Here is a 20,933-nt window from a genome sequence, read left to right on the forward strand (position 1 = left end):
GTAGGAGAAATCAGTGAGTTATGGACAATTATATAGCCAACTGCAGACCCACAATTGTGTAGATTAGATTAATTATGAAATACATGTAGAATGTATAGATTATAGTTAAAAATGTTAAAATTCAATGAAATTTAAAATAGCCTAAAACAACTTGTAAAAACACAGCATTATTTTCCCTGATTATTTATAGTTTAAGCAATAGAAATACAATAGAAATACTCACTCTAGGTACCAGCACAAGCCCTAAGGGGCCTGGAGAGTCAGTACGTTAGAAGCAAATCTTTTAAATAAAGTGGGCTAACGTAATTAAAAGTTTTACATTTCTGCCAGATCTCTCTAAAATCAATTTGTAAAATTTGTGACTATGGCCATGATGTCAGCAGTGAAGACTAGTGAGCCTTTCATTCTACATCAGTGTCTGACCTCAGAAATGGTTTCTTGCAAGAACAGTTACATATACTCACAACCTTGTCCCTTCGTAAATAAGTTGCAAAAGTACAGCAATACCTTTTTAATGGCTTTATTTTTAGAATGGGAGGTCATTAAAGTTGATGCGGTGTGCGATTTACTGTACTGCTTGATCTATAAGTTTTCTGGGAGAATTCAGGTCCAAGTCATGTGTTATGGAAGACTGACCTGAGCAATGTTTTCAGGTGAATCAGGAAGGAGACACTCAGTGTATTTCCTTCCCTCCTCCTCAGTCTCCACTTTCCTCCAAAGGCTAATCACTTACGTCATTTTCTATTAAAATTGTAAACAGCAATAAAAATATTGTGAAATATAGAGTTTGACATTTGCAGTGACATTCAGTAGGGTTGCCTAACTTACAGCTCAAAGGTTTTCTGCCATCTTCACATTAGAAAACAGTTTGCAGTTGTGTGGGTGGGTGGATGGGAGCACTGTAAACCTAGAGACTCTGTTTGACCTAAATCATGTGAAAACAGCGACTCTTTCAGAGAAAAGACTGTGAACAGCTTTGTGAATTGTAAGTGTTAATTGCAATCCAGGGAGGAATCTGATTAAAGATAGTGGGGGGATTTTTCCAACTTGTGTGATCATGGTAATCTGCAGAGCAGGTGCACGAACAAAATAGGACTCAACAATTAAACAGCAAACAATTGATGGCTTGTGATTCAAAGAAGAAAAGCTCCTCATGACCAAAGACTAAGTTACCATACAAACTCTATTTGCAAACATCTACTGAGAGTTTAAAGAAAGTTATTTGCAACAAATGACAGGAGACAGGCAATGGAACATTTGCAAAAAATTTTTTAAATAAATACAAATAAAAATAAATAATAATAATAATAATTGCCAAGTTCTGTTAGGTTTAATTTACTGTGCGATCCCCACTTGAAAAGGATAGGTCTCTACTGTGAAACATAACTGGATTTCACTCAAGGAGTCTTCATTTTGGTTAGTCCATCTTTATTTTCATAATTTTTTGTAGTCCAACCACATAGGTGAAAAACCTCAAAACAAACAGAAACACATCTATTACAATCTGAAATTAACAAGATAAATACATTGTGAAATTAACAAGATAAATTTCCACCCCTTTAAACCATTTAATCCTAAAGTATAACAAATAGCAAATGTTTTATAATAAATTTCAATGCCAATAAATAAATTAGCATATTTTACAACATTTAATTTCATAGTCAAACATCCTAACCAACACTTTTCTTTTCACTTTCTACTTCAATAAACACCAAGTGTATTGTCTTTTTTTTCTTTTTTCTTTTCAATAATATTAACTCTCAAACAATCAATCCAAGTCCATATTTATGAGCAACAGTATTGTAAGCTTACCGGCTGTCCTTCACAGTTTTTTCTTTTTAGAAACTTTTGCACAGTTTCAATTTACGCGCTACCAGAATTGTTTGCTTTCATGCTGTGGCACTTCAAAAGCAGGAGTGACAGGTCAGTCATCCCTTAAATACCTACACTCTGATTGGTAGGAGATTGAATCCACCTGGTTCTCATCACTCCAGCAGAGAAGAAAGATGCAGTAGAGGGGTTTGGCAGAGGGGAGTGGCTTGCTGGCAGTTTGTCAGAACAATAATAATAATAATAATAATAATAATAATAATAATAATAATAATAATAATAATAATAATAATAATAATAATAATAATGTATATGGGGGGCTGGGTGGGATGTGTACGGATCTCCAAACATTTTCTAACATTTTGCTGTTCTCCTTGCCCTCTTTAAATCATAATTTTACATTTTTATGTTTAACAAATTATCCTTAGAGTTTGTGTACAGTACACTAAACTGCATTTTGTTGTATGAAAGGAGCTACCATATAATACAATGCTTACACTCAAGGGAAATTTCACTCAGAAAGGCTTTTTCTGATGTTTCCCACCAATAAATTGCAAAGCTCTTCTGTGTTGCCTGTGAAGTAATATTGTTTGCTTTTTCACTCTGCTTTTTATTGATCATTTATCCATCATAGCGTCAATAACCACTCATAACAGAAAGCTTTTAGAGTAAACCTGCTTCCTCAAGCAGCTTATACAAAGTTGTGTTATTCCATGAGGTTTTGTTTGTTTGCTATGCGTTATCCATGACTATAAATATAAGAGGACTCTATGCCTTTTCAAATATCTATATGATTCTGTTCATCATATATTAAATATTTACTGACTTTAATAAAAGATTGGGATAAAAAGATATGTGCCAAAAATAGAAAAACTTGTTTATTTACAATTTTCTCACAAAACAGAAGTCTGAACAGATGGCTCCTTTATTTTTACACAGGAAATTGAAAAGCAGCCTTTAATAGTAATACTGTGCTGTGTTGATAGTTAATGTGACCACATTTGACAGGAAGCCAATTGTCAGGATGAGACCAGAGTGCCTGTAAGGCAGGTCAGCAGTATGCTGGACTCTGTGGGCATAATGGCCAAAGGCAATCATTGACCACCTCATACACTGTGAATCAATAGCCCAAACAAACAAGAATGAGCTACTGACAAACAGCGTTAAGCATAGAACATCAATGTACAGAAACATACTGCTGAAATATAGCATAGTCATTTTGATGGGGAACAGATTTAGAATGTAATTTTCAGAAAGGTAATAAATTAAGAATGTGTGACTTTGATTAGAAAGTTAATGTGAAGCCTTGAGGAAGAATGATGTTTCATTTGTGTGAGATATCCTTCATTGATTCTTAAACTATATATTTTTTAACTTGTACACTGCAATAAAATGCAGTAGCAGCAGGAGAGCCTGACTTTCTACCAAGAAAATTGGTCAAAATTACACTAGAAATGTATTTGTAAATATAAAAAAAATAAAAAATATAATATTTGAAGGGACTGTACAAATCAGAAGTGGAAGGAAATTTAAGCCTGCCTTCCAAAAAATATTATGAACCTTTCTTTGCCCTTACAGCTGCATTTTTTTTACGGTGTTCCAGATTTGCACTACTGAGAATTACATTGCTGCTTCAATTGATATTCTTCGGGAGTGCCAGAGTAAAAGAGTTTGATATTTATAAGCCATTCTTTTCAGACTTTTTATTACTGAAAGATTGAGCTGTATTGTCACATACAATTCCAACAAAATAAATAAAATGAGAAAATTCAAGGCATGTGAATAGTTTTCCAAGCTACTCTGTATGTCTGCCTGTCTTGTCTATTTTGTGTCTTTTGGTGTGGTTGATTGACTCCCATCATTATGTTGAAGCTCCATCAGTTACTGCTGTTCCTCCCTTTTTTTTCTTTTTCCTTGTTAGGAGAATTGATTGGGAATTCTTCCATTTTTGTCAGGAAATGAATCAGAGTTTATTGCAGCCTGTCCCCAAGTGAGGGTTCATTCATCTCCCAGGCTCTTTGTTGCATGCTTCACACCTCAATAACACTTTAAATCCTATAAGACCCCAGAAAACATTGGCACTGAGAAGGATGCAGTTTACCTGTACACCATGTGAATTTGTTCTTTTGTTTTTATTATTTTGGAAAGAATTTGATTGTATAACTGTTTGTTTGTTTGTTTCTTCTCTAGCCAACATTGTGATGATGTCATCACACTTTTTATCTTTATGTTTCAGGCTGCAGTTCTGGGAAGAGGTTATGAAGTGAAACTGTGACCACAGCTTAATTTTTATTTTATCCTTCTGGATGAGCAAAAAGCAGTGTCACAGATTGCAATATTTCAAAAAACAGTCAATTTTTCCAGTTACTCCCAATACACTGAAGTCATTTTGCTGCATGTTGAAAACAGTCATTGCCTCTTTGGAAATTGATTTATGCTTCAGCATCTAAAAGAAATGGAGAACTCTTACAAGTGTAGAGACTAGATTTAATGGGGTATCAAAATAGTGTAGATAATGATTATTGTTGTTATTATTAAGTATTTTTATTTCCTTTGGGGATTTGTGAATTGCTTGTGATGATGAAAGTAAATCAGATCACCTAGACAACTGCACAAACATAAGGTCAATTTGAACAACGTTTTTGTGAAAACATTTTTAGTCTTTGAATGGGAAGTTTATCACTCTGTAGAATTAGAAGTGTTAATGACACGCCAAAGCTTTTCCTTAAGTATTTTAAGCAATATTTTATGTTGAAAGAGTGTGCTTTACCTAAGTGATTAGTTACAATAAATTTTGGTTCAGGCAGACAGTCTGAGTGAGTGTTATATTTTTAGTATTTTATTTTTAATATTTTTAGTTTAGCTTACTTACACAGTAAACATAGACAAGATACTTTATGCTGTAAACAGGCCCCAGAAATATTGTGTATTTATAAATTTATAATCAGTTATTCAACTCATACCAAAATACTGCTGTCATATGTTCCACATGCCAGTTTAGCTTGATAAAAATTGGGAAAATTGCACAAAGATTACAATCGTTTAAGAATAGAATAGAATATCCTTTATTATTCACTTGTCTTATTTATTTGTGCTTTACAATTTTCTTTTTATTAATTTACTGAGTAACTGAATGCATGGCGTTGTTGCGCTTTTATGCGTTTTCCTGGCGCGCACTGACGCAACAGAAACCACCGCCTCGGGTTTCTGCGTCACAAGGCAGTTAGACCAATCATTGCGATCGTTATTGATAGGTGCTGGATTTCCTTGGACGTTGCCGTCAACATGGTGAGTGGACCTGCTTGAAAGAAAAGTTTTTAATTATTGGTAATGCTGCCGTCAAAAAATGAGCAATAATCCACAACTTCAGTTTTAATTTTTCTTTGTGTGGTTGGAAGCCGCCTTTTAGCCTTCATGAAGAGTCGCACAGAGGTGGCTGGTGCTAGTTAGCATGTCGTGTTAGCTGTAGGCTAATGTAGCGGCACATTCATACCACCATAGAATGGACTATGATCTGGAATCGATGCTGAGTGAAGATGAGTCGGTCAGAATGAGCAGTGGACATTTCTCTTTGTGAACACAGAATATTGGTTTTCAGTTGTAACCCAATACACAAGCTGCTGATTTAAACGTATTGGGTTTGGTTTAGTAAACTCATTGTTACATTAACCTATTCTGTTCCAGTAGTTAGACGGAGCCTGGGCTCATTCATCATGAATACTAGCATTTGTATTAGCTAGAAGCTAATTATTCCAATTAAAATATTCGCATGTGTTTACAAGCAGGACAGAAACTGGATTTCGTGGATTTATTTGTATTAAGTGTTTTATTGGCGATGATTTTGTTCTATCGGATTTATTTTTGAATAAACTCATGTTCATTAAGACAAATTTTTACTTTCTCATTTGAAATATCTCCGTATTGTAGCTCCTCTCACTACTATGTATGTTGAATGCAATTAAACTTCTATCAATTTATAACTTTGCTTCAACACCTTTGTCATTCTGGTATTTCACTTAATTTATTATAAATGATGGAATGAAGTTTAAGTAGATGAAATTAGCTACACTGGACAATTAAGGTGTCAACATTTCTCAAAAAATGCAATAGATCATTCTGCACTTTATTTAAAATTTTGAAATAAAGTCTGTGATCTGAAAAGTTGACATTGAGTGACACCACAGATTTTAATTCCATCTTTATGGACAAATCCAATACCACTTTGCACAACACTTGTGCAATAGAAAACCTTTGTAGTATTGAAAGTGGATTGTAGCATGTACCTATACCCAATAATTATATTCATAATTTATATTTTATAAATTAGAACATTTATTTCAGTTGCCAAATTCATTAAGGTAAACATTATATAGATTTGTTACACACTGATGTTTTCAATAAGCTGTTCTTATTTATAATCATAATCATCTAAAATTAGAATACTACATCAGACCAAATTATTTCTTAACACTGTAATTTTTTTTTTACCTCATACTTAAGAAAAACTGAAAATGTATATAATTTGTAACTTTTCTTAAAGTTGGAAGTTCACTAACTTAATGTTTTTTTTTATTTATGGCAGTCTTCAACGGAGACAAATAATGGCCCAAGCCAGGCGGCACCTTATGCAGCTGTCCCCCCTGCAGCCATACCGCCTCCATATGTAAGTAAATTCAAAAGTTTGTGAAAGTTAGCTTTTATGTTTTTCTTTCAGCTGTCAAACTAGTTAAAATCATTTAACAGTTTAAAAATGCAATATCTCTCTCTGTTTCTTCAATTGACTAGATGGGACCACCAGGAATACCACCTCACTTCCCACCCATGGGAATACCCCCTATGGGGCAGCGACCTCCTAGCATGACTCCATTGCCACCTGGAATAATGCCACCAGGCATAATGCCACCAATGGCTGCTCCACCAATGGGGCAGGTAAGTTTTTATTTTAATCTATTATACAAGACCTTGTGTCTATCTGAACTAGATGTTTCTGCTGCAATGAAACAGTAGAGTTAAAAATAGCATCAATGTAATCATAATTTTATTTATCTCTTCCTTCTTTCAAATGCAGTCAGTGAAAATACAGGTGTTGCACCAAATAAAAAGATTTCTTATCATCCAACTCCATGTTTAATAGAAAGTGTAAATGAGTAAAATTGCATATTTGTTCTAAAAATTTAACAATTTTAGCAACAACTATTTATAATGTAGCATCTTTATTAAATGTACTCACTAAGCAGAAATGTGTCCCATTTCGGCCAGCGTATGTTTCTGCCTTGGCAACATTAAGAAGGTGTGATTTCAGAAAGAGAGTCGGCATAAAGAGTCACAAGCTTAGAAAGTAAATGAGCGGAATGGAGTCTCGGTGCATTTGCATCGCACAGATCACAAGCCGTGTTATCACACGATTAAATTAGCACAGCAAACATAACTTCAGTCTCACCTTCTCCCTGAAGTTACAAGCAGCCTGTCATGCTGACAGTCTCACACTCTCATTGTGTCTGAAGATATGTGTTAGTATAAAAATGTCCGAATGTTTCATGATTCTTCTTTTATTAGATGCCAAGCATGATACCGCCCATGATCCCGGGAATGATGCTGCCTCCTCGGATACCAGCTGCGACCATACAGCCAACGGGACCCGTACGTCTCACTATCTGTCTCTTTATGTTGGCTTCACAGACCTCAGAAATAACCTGCAACCCAGAAAATGCCAAATGAAGCATTTAAGCAACAAACAGTGCCATGAAAAAGTAGCTGTCTCCTTACAGATTTCTTCTGGTTTCCCTTAAATCTTAAAAATTCATAATCTATAATTATGGTTACAATAAGTCATCATGTTGTAAGTTTTTGGCTCTAGTTGAATTATATATTACCTGTAATTTCAATGTATAGAAAAGAGTGCTTTATTGTTTAATATTAGTTTCTAGTAAGTTTCTAGTTTATTTTGCTTATGTTTGTGCCAGTAAAATAATATTTTTAATTACTTTGTTTCTCCAGCCTGGTGTTGACACCACAGGTAAGATCCGGTTTACAAATCAATATCTTTGTTCTGATTTGCTTACTTCTGAATTTCTGACATATTTCTCTTTCAGCCCCTGCAGCAGCTGCACCTGGAACAACTGTACGTTTGTCACAGTTGTTTTCTATACGCACATTTATAAGTTTCAACAGTGTTGACTTGTCTTTTTTGCTCTTGCATTTTCTTTTAGCAGTAAATGTTAATTCATTTCTTTTATTCCTGCAGAATGCAACAAATGGATCCCCTTCAGAAGAACAGCCAAAGAAGGTTGGCACACACAAATATATCCAAAAGACTGTTAAGGTTTTCAAAGTTTGATGAAGGAACCGTAAAAGCTTTATATATTGATTAAAAGTGGCTAACTTTAAATACCTGTTTTTGTTATTTTTGTAGAAATCTGTGTGGACAGAACACAAATCTTTAGATGGGAAAACATATTATTACAATACAGAAACCAAACAGTCCACATGGGAGAAACCGGATGAACTGAAATCTCCTGCAGAGGTATGCACTTTTACCGTTCCACAACTTGTTTTAATAGACTGCTGATAACTAATCAAATACTTGTTGACCTGTACAGTAAGAGACATGCTTTAGCATAAATTTATCAATGTATATGCCAAAACTGTTGTTTTTACCGTTTTATGTTAATTTAACTAAACGCTGTTTTTTTCCCCTCCTGTTTTCGAAATATGAAAAATGTCTCCATGTGGTTTAATTTACTAAAATGAATCATGCTGTAAATGGCATTAAATTGCATGTACATACACATCTCAATGAATTAAAATCATAAAATCCAAAATATTGAATTGCAGAGGAATGTAATATATTTTAAGGATTTGTTTCAGTTTTTTTGATGAGCATTGCATTCTTCTTATGAAAATGATTCCAAAACCCATAATGATGATGATTTGTTTTATTGTTTATTTTAGCAAATGCTGTCTAAATGCCCCTGGAAGGAGTACAAGTCTGACACAGGGAAGCCTTATTATTACAACTCTCAGACAAAGGAGTCCAGATGGACCAAACCCAAGGAGCTGGAGGATCTGGAGGGTAAAATATGGTGTCTCGTATTTTCAAGCTTATGTTAATCTGAACAGTCTGAGCTGTCTGCTGGCATGTACAACAAATTATTAAAAGCATAAATGAGTTCAAGAATCACTGTTGTACAAAGATTAGAGAGATTTTTTTCAAGAAAACATGTTGGCTTGTTATGTGACATGATCAGTGTGTGGGACGTTTCTTTGTACTTTGCTTTAAAAACGAAGCAGAGACCCATTAATGGCTTCTTTATTTGTCTGTTCCAGCTATGATCAAAGCAGAGGAGAGTGGGTAAGTTGTTCTTTATGCCATCTGTTTCTCCTCTTTGCTCCATTATTTGCTCTCCGTGGCCAAACAATTTTCATTTGGTATTCATAAGACGTAGACAGGCAACCAATACCAAGGTTTCAAACATTGTCCATCTTACCATTTGTGCTTTGTAAAATCCTCTAAATAAGAGAGACCAGAGTTTCTTTACAAGAATAGTTTGGCTCTTCCTGACCTGTTGCTGCACACTGGCGGTCAGCTGGCTGGAAGAAACCTTCTAAATTTAATCTCTTCCAATTGTGAAGGTTTATTAAATTCTCCAATATCTTTATTTAAAACTTATGATTATGAGCAGGTGTCAAAATCAGAGTAACAATACACATTAACGTTTTATGTTAAGATTTTAACATAAAATGCTAAAACGTTTAATTGTTTTAGCAACAGTTGGAATATTTTTTCTTTTCTGATTTAAATTAAGGAGTTTATAACATGGCATATGCTTGTTTTGTCTTAATCTTGTGAAAGCATGTTATTTATACTTGAGGTAGCAGTTTTGGTGTTAGCAACATTATGGTTTGATTCCAGAACAACAGAGACTGCGGCTCCTGGAACGACTGCCGCTCCTACAGTGCAGGCCGATAAAAATACAGCCACCATGGCGACCGTAAAGGAGGTGGAAACTGCAGTGGTGGTCCCAGAGGAGCAGCAGTCCCAGGTGACCGCACATCAAACAGCTGAGGTCAAGGCTGTGGAGGCACCTGTGACTTCCTCAGAGAGCGCTGTCATTGCAGAGAGCAAACCCAGGTAAACAACAGTTGGCTCCGCTTTAAACTCACATTAATGTAAATATTAAATCTCTGGCTAACATTATTTACGTTCACTTTATTATAGGATACTCTAATGCTATTGTGCAAATCCAATACTTATTTTTTTAATAGAGCTGATTTATGTTACTACACATAAGGCAGCCATTAACATAGTAGGAAAATTGGAGGGCATCGTTTTGTAGAATGATTTGTGAAACCTATGAATATTCAAACAGATACAGATCAACTAAAGTTATTTAAATTTTTTAAATACTTTCTAAAATTTAAGGTATTTTCTTTACCATTTCAAAGTACAGTTGCATTTTAGGTCATAAATGTGGCAAGATTTTCCTAATTGGCTCTTAATTTGCATTTACTTATTTGTTTGTGTATTATTTTAATCTTTGCTTTTTCGGTTCTTGTTTTTAGTGAGAATTGGGCTCTTGGCATCCGTTTTCTCCCTGACTTGTTTGTGGTGCTAAAATCAAACTAATTAAACGCACTTTCTCGTGTAACAGTAATATCCACAGAGATCCACAATAATTTTTAAAGACTTTTCACTTTTAACGTTAAATAAGGTAATTGTTAAGTGCTTTTAATAATGAAAGCAATGTAACAAATGACACTAATTTGTTCTCAGTGTCGAAGTCAAAGAAGAAGAGCGACCTGAACTTCAGAAGAAAACCTACAAGTGGAACACAAAAGAAGAAGCCAAGCAGGCCTTCAAAGAGCTGCTGAAGGAGAAGGTGAGTCAAGGAACCAGGTGGCTATTTTGACCTGAAGGAAATGAAGGATCACATGTGAAGCATCCACTATATCACATATGAGGAATCGTTTATTCTTTAAAAGATAAGTTAGAGATGGACATAGTCTCATTTGACAAAAAGCACTTTCAGACACATTTTAGGACTTCTTTTTCTAATTCAGGCTGCAGTACCATTAGCAGGCTTAACTAACTGGGCATATTCCAAATACACTGCATGTGAATTTCTGAAAACAAGCATAACTTTCTGCTCTCAGCCTAAAAAACACCAACATTTAGTGCTTCTTAATACTCTATTGAATTTTTCTTGTAATCTAAAAATAGAAAAGTTCTAAGTCAGTTTTAGTCCAAACCAGTGGTTTAATTAAAACGCAGACTTTGAGAATATCAAAAGCTACATTACCAATTTTGAAAATGGTGTCAGTACTTCTTGTAGATGATTTCCTGAAACCAAATTTATGTTTTAAACCAGAAACGCACCTGTAACTGGATCATCAAATATTTTCCAGATTTTCTTTGGTCTGTAATTGTTTAGCCAGATACTGGAAATCTGAAAATGTTTTTTCCTGTTCATTAAAGGCATCAAAATTAATAAATGACCACAGCATGTTATTTGGATCATTTTTACCGTTTGGCGTGTTGAAAAATCAGATAGAGTCCTCTTCTGTTGCTCTGTTTGGTTTCACCCGACTGGATGAATGTTTTGTAGTTCAAACTTTTCAGTAGCGCTCACCAGAGCTGCCCAGTGTACCAAATCAAAATCATCCCATTAACTCTGTGCTATATTCCAATGAGTTTGGAGGATTTTGTGTGTTAATTGTCAGGTCTCCAGTCTTTACATATTGACAATATGTTGGGCTACATGTAATGACTCTTAAGTGCTCTTGAGTCATGGTCACATTGTTTAACGTTAACAAAAGAAAAGTGGAAAATGTAGGCTAATTGTAATCAGCATTTTTTGTCTTCAGTAAGAGCATTACATTGAAATATTTCCTTAATATTGTGCAGCTCTTGAATTTCCAATCAGTGGCAGAGCCTTTTCTTTATCAGCTGTAGCAGCTCAGACCGTCAATCATTTGAAATGCCTTCTTAAAATCCATTTTTTACTTGCGTTTAGTTGCAGCAGGGAGGTCATGATGATCTTTATTATGCACTTCATGTTTTGAAATAATTTCTGAAACATTTTGTTCATGTTTTGCTGTTTACAGTCGTTTTTGTTTACTCTTTCTAAAGCTCTGTTATTAATGAAAAGTCATTGTATTGTTTTTACATGAATAATTTACAAACTTGAGTTTAGAAAAGTATCAAATTTTGAATATGTAGAAGCACTACTGGTTAATCATTTCTTGCATAATTGAGATGCTATTATAAATCTAGATCTTGATGATATTTTATACACTGTTGGATGTTGCAGTGTTATTTTTCTCACTAGAAAACAGTCAGTGTTGTATTTTGGTTCATGGGCTTCTGATAACCCTCCATGTCTCATTTCTCTAGATTCCCCACTGACGGCTGCTTTGCTGTCACTCTTTTCTCTCTAATTGCGTGAAACGTGACATAAAATGTGAGCTCCCCTCTTAGCGGGAGATGTTTAGCTACCTCTGTCTGCCGAGCCTTTATGAGTTTCTCGTCACAACCTTTGCATCCTGATCTCAATCTAATCCCCCCCTCCCTTCAGCCCCTGGGAAGTCTGTTAAGCTCACCTCCTGTTGCTGTGACCGTGTTGTTTACAAGTAGCAAGGCGTGCCAAGTGCGCCCCACCTCGATTGTTGCTATATTTAGGTGCTTTTTAATTTTGTGCACAAAGCTCTCCTCTGAGATTGCTTGCCATTTCCTTCCAGATCTTAATGGGTCTGTCTTTATGATTAGCTTTATTGGATCACAGGCAGAGGGGGCTTGCTGGGATTAAGACAGTGAGAGAAAGTGGCATGCCTCAGTGAGTTAGAATAACTGTGACAAGTGACGAGACAGCGGCGCGGTGGAATCAGTCCATAATGGATGAAGGAGCCACTTTCTGAGAGAGAGGCACGCTTATAAAGAAAGGGCGCTTATATAAGCCATCAGTGGCACTACTTGAATTATTACCACTCCACACCTCCTAAACAAGCAGCTTGAAGCAATTAGGGGATTACTTTTTGTCCTTTTTACATGATTTCCAAAAGGTTATTTTCCTTGAGTTATAATTTTGCTATATTTATGAGTTTACAGGTGCATTTCAGTAAATTAGAATATAATTTAAAACTCAAATTTGTTTCACTTGGTAAGTTCAAAGAGTGTAGTTTTTCAAACTAATTTGAATAATTTAGGCTACAGCTAATAAACCATAAAGATATAGCTTATTAGAAAATTAATATTTATGAAAAACTAATTTAAAAAATCAGTTTTTCATGGAGAAATGACATGTAATGGCCTCACACAATCAAGCAGAGACTCTTGACTAAACAAAGGAAAGTTGAGTGGGAGAAAAATCTGTGGTATTATGTTATATTAGTTTTCTCTAATACACATTTTTATGTATATATTGTTAATAGTTACAGAAATGTACCCTATTTGTGCATGTGTGGAGAGAGGTTTTAATTCTAAAAGGTCCAACCAAGAACTGAATTTGTAAATTAGCCAATGGGCTAGAAAACCTTTGTACAAAACAATGGCTGCCTTGTTTTTATTATGTGCCATTGTTAACAGTGCTGTCCTTGATTAAATAAACTTCAATTCAACTGAATAAAATACTTTTTTTCTTCCACTCAACTTCCCATCAATATTCTTTGTTACAGAGCTTGTTTATAGCTTGTTTCTTAAGCAATAACTTTTAAAGGCCTATCTATCCATGTTGTTGAAGATGTCAGTGACTGTGCTGGAGAACTGCTAGGTCCATAATCTACATAGTTGTATAAGTTGTAACTTTCTAAATGTCTTGATTTTATTTATTTATTTATTTTTTCCCAATTGTCAAAATCCAAGTAAATAAATATTCTAATGTGTGGAATTGCACCTTTTATATGGGTTTAAGTGTCTTAAACCAATATAACATTGTATTCTTTTCATTTTAGGGTGTTTCCTCAAACTCCTCATGGGAACAGGCCATGAAGCTGATTATCAATGATCCTCGCTACAGGTAGAGGATTCTCAGACGGTTATAATTTCTCACTGTACTTTCTAGACACAACAACTCAAATTTATTACATTAATTGTCTTTCTCCACTATTAACAGCGCTCTTCCCAAACTGAGCGAGAAGAAGCAGGCGTTTAATGCCTACAAAGTCCAAACTGAGAAGGAGGAGAAGGAAGAGGCCAGGATTAAATACAAGGAATCCAAAGAGAAGTTCCAGAGGTTCTTGGAGAATCATGAGAAGATGACGTCTACCACCAGATACAAGTAGGGGCTGCTGGGATTTTTATAGTACATGCGTGTTTTACCATGGATTGATTAGTGCTGCTCTGAACTGTCAATTTCATTACACTGACCTGATCAATGAAAGGTCGTATATGGCTTAGTCATGGTGCTCAGATCCACTTAATCCTCACTGTGGATGAGTTTGGGTTTGAAGAATTTGTTTCCTAATCTCCATTTTGTCCTGTACAAAATGACCAAATAATTTTAATATATATTTTAACATTGTAAATTATTTCCAGTTACATCAGTGTCAATAAATTTGGCTATACAAAGAGACACATTTGAAATGCAATATGAAATTTTGTATTTTTAATGAGCTTGAATATTAAAAGTTAAACTCATCAGTGGTTATTGTAGCATTTGGTTTGTCAGTTCTTGGGTTTGGCACATGGGTGAAAGTCACCGTATCAGACCGTCGGCCGGTGACCTTGTAAGCGAGCCGGTTTCAGAGTTCTGCTGGCACCAGCTTGTAATCTGGGATGAGTCACAACAGGCAGCGTGAGAGTGATAGCAGGACTTTCTGATGGTGTGTTTCTCATCTTTTATTAATTGCACAGTTGCCAGTCAGAGGTGCTAGCTCTCCTTATAGTTAGCGTTATAGAATCAGTCAGTTGCTATCCTAAAAAAACCTTCATAAACTGTGTGTTTTATGTGTTTATTCAAATGTATGTAATCAGATTTAATTCTCCTTAGATGTGCATCTGGTGTTTTTATTTATTTTATATTTTTTTTACAGAGAAGTGTAAAATGTAATTGGCCTGTGAAATGCTGCCATCATGTGGCGAGCTTGTGTGAAAATGATCTAAACCAGCTGTGTGTGTGTGTGTATCTGTGATCTAGGAAAGCAGAGCAAATGTTTAATGAGCTGGAAGTGTGGAGCTGTGTTCCTGAGAGAGACAGACTGGAGATCTATGAAGACGTGTTGTTCTACCTGGCGAAGAAAGAAAAGGTAAGATGCTGCCTCACTGCGTGAAAACGTTCTTCGTTATAAAACATTCAGCAGTACGAGGTCCGTCACAGCCTGCACAGAGTTGGAATAGAAGTGTTTTTTATGTCTATATGTGTGGAACAATGCATTATGGGAATATACAGCACTAAAAAAAAAAGAGAGACCACTTAAAATGATCAGTTTCTCTGATTTTACTTTCTATAGGTACATGTTTGAGTAAAATGAACATTATTATTTTATTCTATGAACTACTGACAACATGTCTCCGAAATACCAAGCTATTTTCAGAAAATAAGAAACGGTCAAAATCACAAAAAAGATGCAGTGCTTTCAGACATCAGGTAATACAAAGAAAACAAGTTCATATTCATTTAGAAACAACAATATTAATGTTTTAACTCAGGAAGAGTTAAAACATTAGCTTTTTTTTTTTTTAGAAATCAATATGTGGTGGAATAACCATGAGGTTTTCAATAGGGTTCAGTGCAGTGGTCTAGGACTTTATTCCTAATCTCACTCTCTGAGAGTTGCATCCACTTCTGAGCCATCCATCTTTAAAGCATTACCTTGTATTATATTATATTGTATTTAATTACAATTTAGCTTGGAAGAGTCTTTCATTTTGACTTTAAAGCAAACTTGAAACGATAATACTTCCTGGTTTTGTTTTTCCTACAGGAACAAGCCAAGCAGCTGAGGAAGAGGAACTGGGAAGCTCTGAAGAATATTCTGGACAATATGGCTAATGTGACATATCGCACCACCTGGTCCGAGGCCCAGCAGTATCTGCTGGACAACCCCACGTTTGCCGAGGACGAAGAGCTGCAGAGTACGAGAATAAAAACAATTTCCTATAATGGATTCAGATGCAGAGTTGATGTGAGAAATGTGTTTGTGTGGCAGCAGTGGGGCTCAACTCTGAATGAAATATATGTTTTGTTGTTATCTGCTGACAGATATGGATAAAGAGGATGCCCTCATCTGTTTTGAGGAGCACATACGAGCTCTGGAGAAGGAGGAGGAAGAAGACAAGCAGAAGACTCTCCTCAGGGAACGGAGACGGCAGCGCAAGAACAGAGAGTCCTTCCAGGCATGTACCGCTCCACTCACTTAAGAGATGGTTCAATCACCTACTAATCACATCTAATTTTGTTTTAAAATGCTAAAAAATAAGTAGAAGAAGAAAAATATTTTGTTCCAACAGTTGCTGTCTCAAATTTATATTTGTCGTCTTTTTCTTTTTTTTTAAATGCACAGAAATTTCTGGATGAGCTCCATGATCACGGCCAGCTTCACTCCATGTCCTCCTGGATGGAAATGTACCCGACCCTGAGCTCTGACATGCGCTTCAGCAGCATGCTGGGCCAGCCTGGTACGGCAGCGGGGCGCATCACACGTGACTACACACGTCTGCGATGAGCTAAGAGCCGCGCAGCACGTGGACGAGACATGAACACAGAAATAAACTGAAGAAATACACTCAGTTCATTTCGATTACTAATTAAATACAGAGTTGAATTGTTTTGTTACTGAAATTGTTTATTATCCACTTTGTCTCTGTTATGCTCACCTTTGTTTTACTTTTCTTTCCTAACTGTTTTGTATCCGTCTTGTATCTTTCTGCAGGTTCCACTCCTTTGGACCTCTTCAAATTCTACGTGGAAGACCTGAAAGCCCGTTACCACGATGAAAAACGAATAATCAAAGATATCCTCAAGGTAAGCCAGAGGAAATCAGAATTGGGTGTTTGGGGAATTATTTTGGGAACAATCTGTGATATCACTGTTAAACTCAGAGGTTTTGTTCACGAGTCTCTGTGTTGGTGTTTACTCAGGATAAAGGCTTCCTGGTGGAAGTGAACACCAGCTTTGATGACTTTGGATCCGTTATCAGCTCAGACAAGAGAGCCACTACTCTGGATGCTGGGAACATAAAGCTGGCCTTCAACAGTGTAAGACTCACTTACCAATTGTATAAAAAAAATTCTGCAAATTGGTACAGAAGCATGACTGTTTAAATAACTGCTCAGTGATTGTGCTTATAGTAGTGTTTGCTTCTGGACGCTGATGACTTATTTTTTTCCACATTAGTTAAATTTACAGAAATCCAATTTTGTAACATTTAATTAATACACGCTGTTAGAAAACTTTTTTTTTTATCTTAAAACCTTTTTTGAATGAGAAATATTAACAGAAATGAACTGATAATGTCATAAAAATGCAATCAATTTAGTCAGAATATTGGATTTATCTAAATCACATGAGGATAAAAAGCTGACCTGGTTGAGAAAAATTTATATCATTTTTGGATTCAGCGGTGCACAATAGTCCCAATTCAGTTGAAAAAACATAGTAGACAACTTCCAAAAAATAATTTTTGCAACCCAGTGTTACTGTTGTACAAAAATGGTTTTATCTCAGTATTTACACAAAGATTTAAAGCAAAAATGTGCTTATTTTTTACTTAACACAAAAGCAGCAGTTGCTCACTTTTCAACTACATTAAGATGTATAACATTAGATTTTAAATGCTGATGGTGGAGAATACCATATCTTTGTGATTTTGCAACAAGCTGGGAAATAATTTATCAGACTCTCTGCTCTCTTCATAAGAGCGATTAGGTGGCACTCCTTTAGTCTCCACAATGTCATTGTTTTTTCGCAACATGAGATATTATCAGTTGGCAGTGCAGCAACAGGTTTGGGAGGGGCAGAGCTATGCTATTCTGTAGCTCCATATAACTCAAGAAAACACCAGGCAACTTTCTCTGGCATCTCATTCCTCATTGTTTCTCTGTACGTCTCTTGTCAAATTGTTTCCCTGCACCATTTTTTTTTTCTAATTCACGATTGACTATATTTAAACTTCTTTCTGAGCAGTTACTGGAGAAGGCTGAAGCCAGAGAGCGAGAGCGAGAGAAGGAGGAAGCCCGCAAGATGAAGCGGAAAGAAGCAGCTTTCAAAACCATGCTGAAGCAGGCCACACCGCCGCTGGAGCCAGAGGCCTCATGGGAGGAAGTATGCGCAAATAAAATCCCTCATAGTGGCAATATTTTCTATTTCCTGTTCAGTTTTTTTTTTTTTTATTGTGCTTAATGGTTTGTGACGGATGACATTTGACTGTTTCAGGTCAGAGAAAGATTCCTGAAAGAAGCTGCCTTCGAAGACGTGACGCTGGAGTCAGAGAGGAAGAGGATATTCAAGGATTTCATGCATGTCCTGGAGGTGAGGTTGACACGATGACCGCGAGGAAAGCAAAGAGTTTATCCATTCAGATGGTAGTCATGCTTACCTTTATTTATTTATTTATTTCTCTGGCAGCATGAATGCCAGCATCACCATTCCAAGACAAAAAAGCATTCAAAGAAGTCCAAGAAACACCACAGGAAGCGATCACGCTCTCGATCAGTCAGTTGCTCTCAGTACTTAAAAAGAAGAAGTCACAAATTGTGCTTAACAAGCGTTTAACAATTTCTGAAACTTTCTATCTATTGTCAAAGGCGTCAGAGTCGGAGGAGGAGGAATACCATAAGAAGAAGAAGCGGTCCCAGTCCAAATCTCCCTCTGAGCGCTCTTCTAGTGGAGAATCTGGTGAGTGTTTTTCCTGGCTCAGAGAATCATTTGATCGCCATGTGGAAGAAATGCAGCCCTGTTCGTATGTTCTGCTTCAAAACAGAGCGAAGCTATAAAAAATCCAAGAAGCACAAGAAGAAAGGCAAGAAGAGGCGCCACAAGTCTGTGAGTAAACCGGAGCTCTGTGCAGCTTTTCGCAACGAGTGTGCAGTTTATCAAGAATTGACTATAGCCGTGACAAACAGGCCTCACCGGACTCCGACGGCGAGAAGAAAGGAAGAGAGCGCGACGGGAAACGAGAGCGAGATTCAGAGAAGGATAAAGAGAACGACAAGACTCGGGGGAAATCTCGCTCAGAGTCTAAACAGAAATCTCCTAAAAGGAAAGCAGCCAAAGAGGAGGTGAATTTACGTCACTAATTCCACAGTGCCTTGTCAAAGGGTTCTTAGCACACAAGCTTTTGTCATTTTATCACATTTAAACCACAATCTGAAAAGTGTGGCATGTATTTGTATTTAACCCCCGCCCCTCCTGAGATAAAACGTTTTAGAACGATATTCCATTGCAATTACAGTCTACAGGTCTTCTGGGTTTTGTCTCCAGCTTTTTAGAGACTTGGACATTTTTTCTTTTGACATTCTTTTTTTTTTGCAAGACAGCTCAAATTCACAAATCAGATTGTATGGAGAGAAGATACGGACGTAAATGTTCAAGTTTTCACTCAACTTCTCAATTGGATTTAGGTCTGGAAAGTGAAAATGTTCTGCATCTTATTTTGTAGCATCTAATAAGTTTTCTTTTAGCATTTTCCTGCATTTAGCTTCAACCATATTGACATCAACTCTAACCAGGTTCCTTGTTCCTGCTGAAGAAAGGCTTCCCTACATCATGATGCTGCCACCACCATGTTTCCTAGTGGAGATAGAGTGATGGGCAGTGGGAGGTTTTAAGTTTCAGCTATATGTATATTTAAATTTGGTGGTACAAAAATGAAAAGCGGTTGTGTTGTTAGGGTTTTGTATTTTGCATAGACATGTTTATAATAAAAGTTTTGTAAGGAAAAAAAAAAAAGAATTTGATTATTTAAAAATGGTTAAATTAAGGATTAAATATGTAATTAAAAAGTCAGCAAGATTTCGAACTCCATTTTTACCAGCTTGGGTTTCAGACCGTTGCAGTTGCTAGGCAACAGGACATACACTGAGGTAAGGCTGTGAGAAAAAAATAAAGACTAGACCGTTCACTTCTGCTCGGTGCAGTGGACACACCCACACATCTCGTTTTCATACCTTTGCTATTGTGCATTCCTCTGTTTTGGTCTGTCCCATGAAATCTCAGTAAAAAAATTTTTTTTATTTATTGAAGTATGACCTCTGGAAACTTGAAAGGCGTTGTCTGTCTGCTGGTTTTCAATGTTTATTTAAATGGAGAGAAACTGGACAGAAGCTGTGAATACTTGGGTTAGTGTTTACTGAGTCCTTGTGTGTTCTGATCAGGGTGGCTGGGACACGTCAGGCAGTGAGCTGAGTGAAGGAGAGCTGGAGAAGAGAAGAAGAACTTTACTGGAACAGCTGGATGCACCTTGAAACTGTTCATGCCACTGTTTTGTGCTATTTGAACACTTCAGCAAACGCGCATTCCCCCCGCAGGCTCACCTGACTGTGCAGGCTGCCCCTCTCTGAATGAGGAAACGTGCTATTAATGGGAATGCTCTACATTTTTATTTTGTGACTAATCTGATTTCAGGAATCTTGTCACCTGATCAGTCTGTGACTTATTAGCTCTGAATATCTTCTTTAGGGGGCTGTAGTTTGTTTTTTCATTGACAGTCATTTTTATGATTTCATTTCAATAAAGGCGTATCTTGAAGCCACGCTTGCTGTCTTTTTCAAAAAGTTAGATTTTACTTACAGTAATTGTACACGCAAAGGTATTAATTGGTCAGGGTTCTGTTTTATTATTTTTAGTAAAGCCTAATAAAATATATCAATTACCAAGAACAGATGTGGATTTTTTAAAATGTATTTACAACACAAACATTTTCAGCAAAATCTGTCAAGATATGATACGTCAGTCCGATTTTCATTTTTCATGTTTACGTTACTTTATTAAAAGGTTTAAAGATAGAAATGACTAACACCCAGGCTGTGGTTTGCGAATGGGATTTTTTTCCGAATACCAATTTGGCATTTTATGAACATTGATGAACAGACAAGTTTACATTATTAGCCTCCAATAATGATTATTATTAGTCTCCAGTAATAAAGTCAATTTTGCTGAAATATCTCGCTC

The 20,933-nt window shown here is 36.1% G+C and overlaps 1 protein-coding gene across 1 annotated transcript; it reads left to right on the top strand.

Annotated features, from left to right (window-relative positions):
* The first annotated feature begins 5,073 nt into the window (after nt 1-5,073).
* prpf40a (pre-mRNA processing factor 40 homolog A) lies at nt 5,074-20,514 on the top strand. Its single transcript, XM_005800685.2, has 27 exons — nt 5,074-5,118; nt 6,413-6,493; nt 6,616-6,759; nt 7,387-7,470; nt 7,828-7,846; nt 7,923-7,951; nt 8,075-8,116; nt 8,243-8,353; nt 8,782-8,902; nt 9,157-9,181; nt 9,743-9,961; nt 10,604-10,709; nt 13,777-13,841; nt 13,938-14,102; nt 14,961-15,069; nt 15,748-15,898; nt 16,026-16,159; nt 16,327-16,441; nt 16,696-16,787; nt 16,904-17,020; nt 17,949-18,086; nt 18,198-18,293; nt 18,390-18,476; nt 18,569-18,659; nt 18,745-18,806; nt 18,887-19,042; nt 20,138-20,514. The coding sequence occupies exons 1-27, from the start codon at nt 5,116-5,118 to the stop codon at nt 20,225-20,227; spliced, it is 2,652 nt and encodes an 883-aa protein (XP_005800742.2). The 5' UTR covers nt 5,074-5,115; the 3' UTR covers nt 20,228-20,514.
* Nucleotides 20,515-20,933: the final 419 nt, after the last annotated feature.

This window comes from Xiphophorus maculatus, chromosome 7, assembly GCF_002775205.1.
Source record: "Xiphophorus maculatus strain JP 163 A chromosome 7, X_maculatus-5.0-male, whole genome shotgun sequence".
NCBI lineage: Eukaryota > Metazoa > Chordata > Actinopteri > Cyprinodontiformes > Poeciliidae > Xiphophorus > Xiphophorus maculatus.

Coding starts and splice junctions, on each gene's coding strand:
- prpf40a (XM_005800685.2), top strand. Junction 15,070..15,747: donor ACCTGGCGAAGAAAGAAAAG/GTAAGATGCTGC, acceptor TTTTTCCTACAG/GAACAAGCCAAGCAGCTGAG. Junction 16,442..16,695: donor CAGCATGCTGGGCCAGCCTG/GTACGGCAGCGG, acceptor ATCTTTCTGCAG/GTTCCACTCCTTTGGACCTC.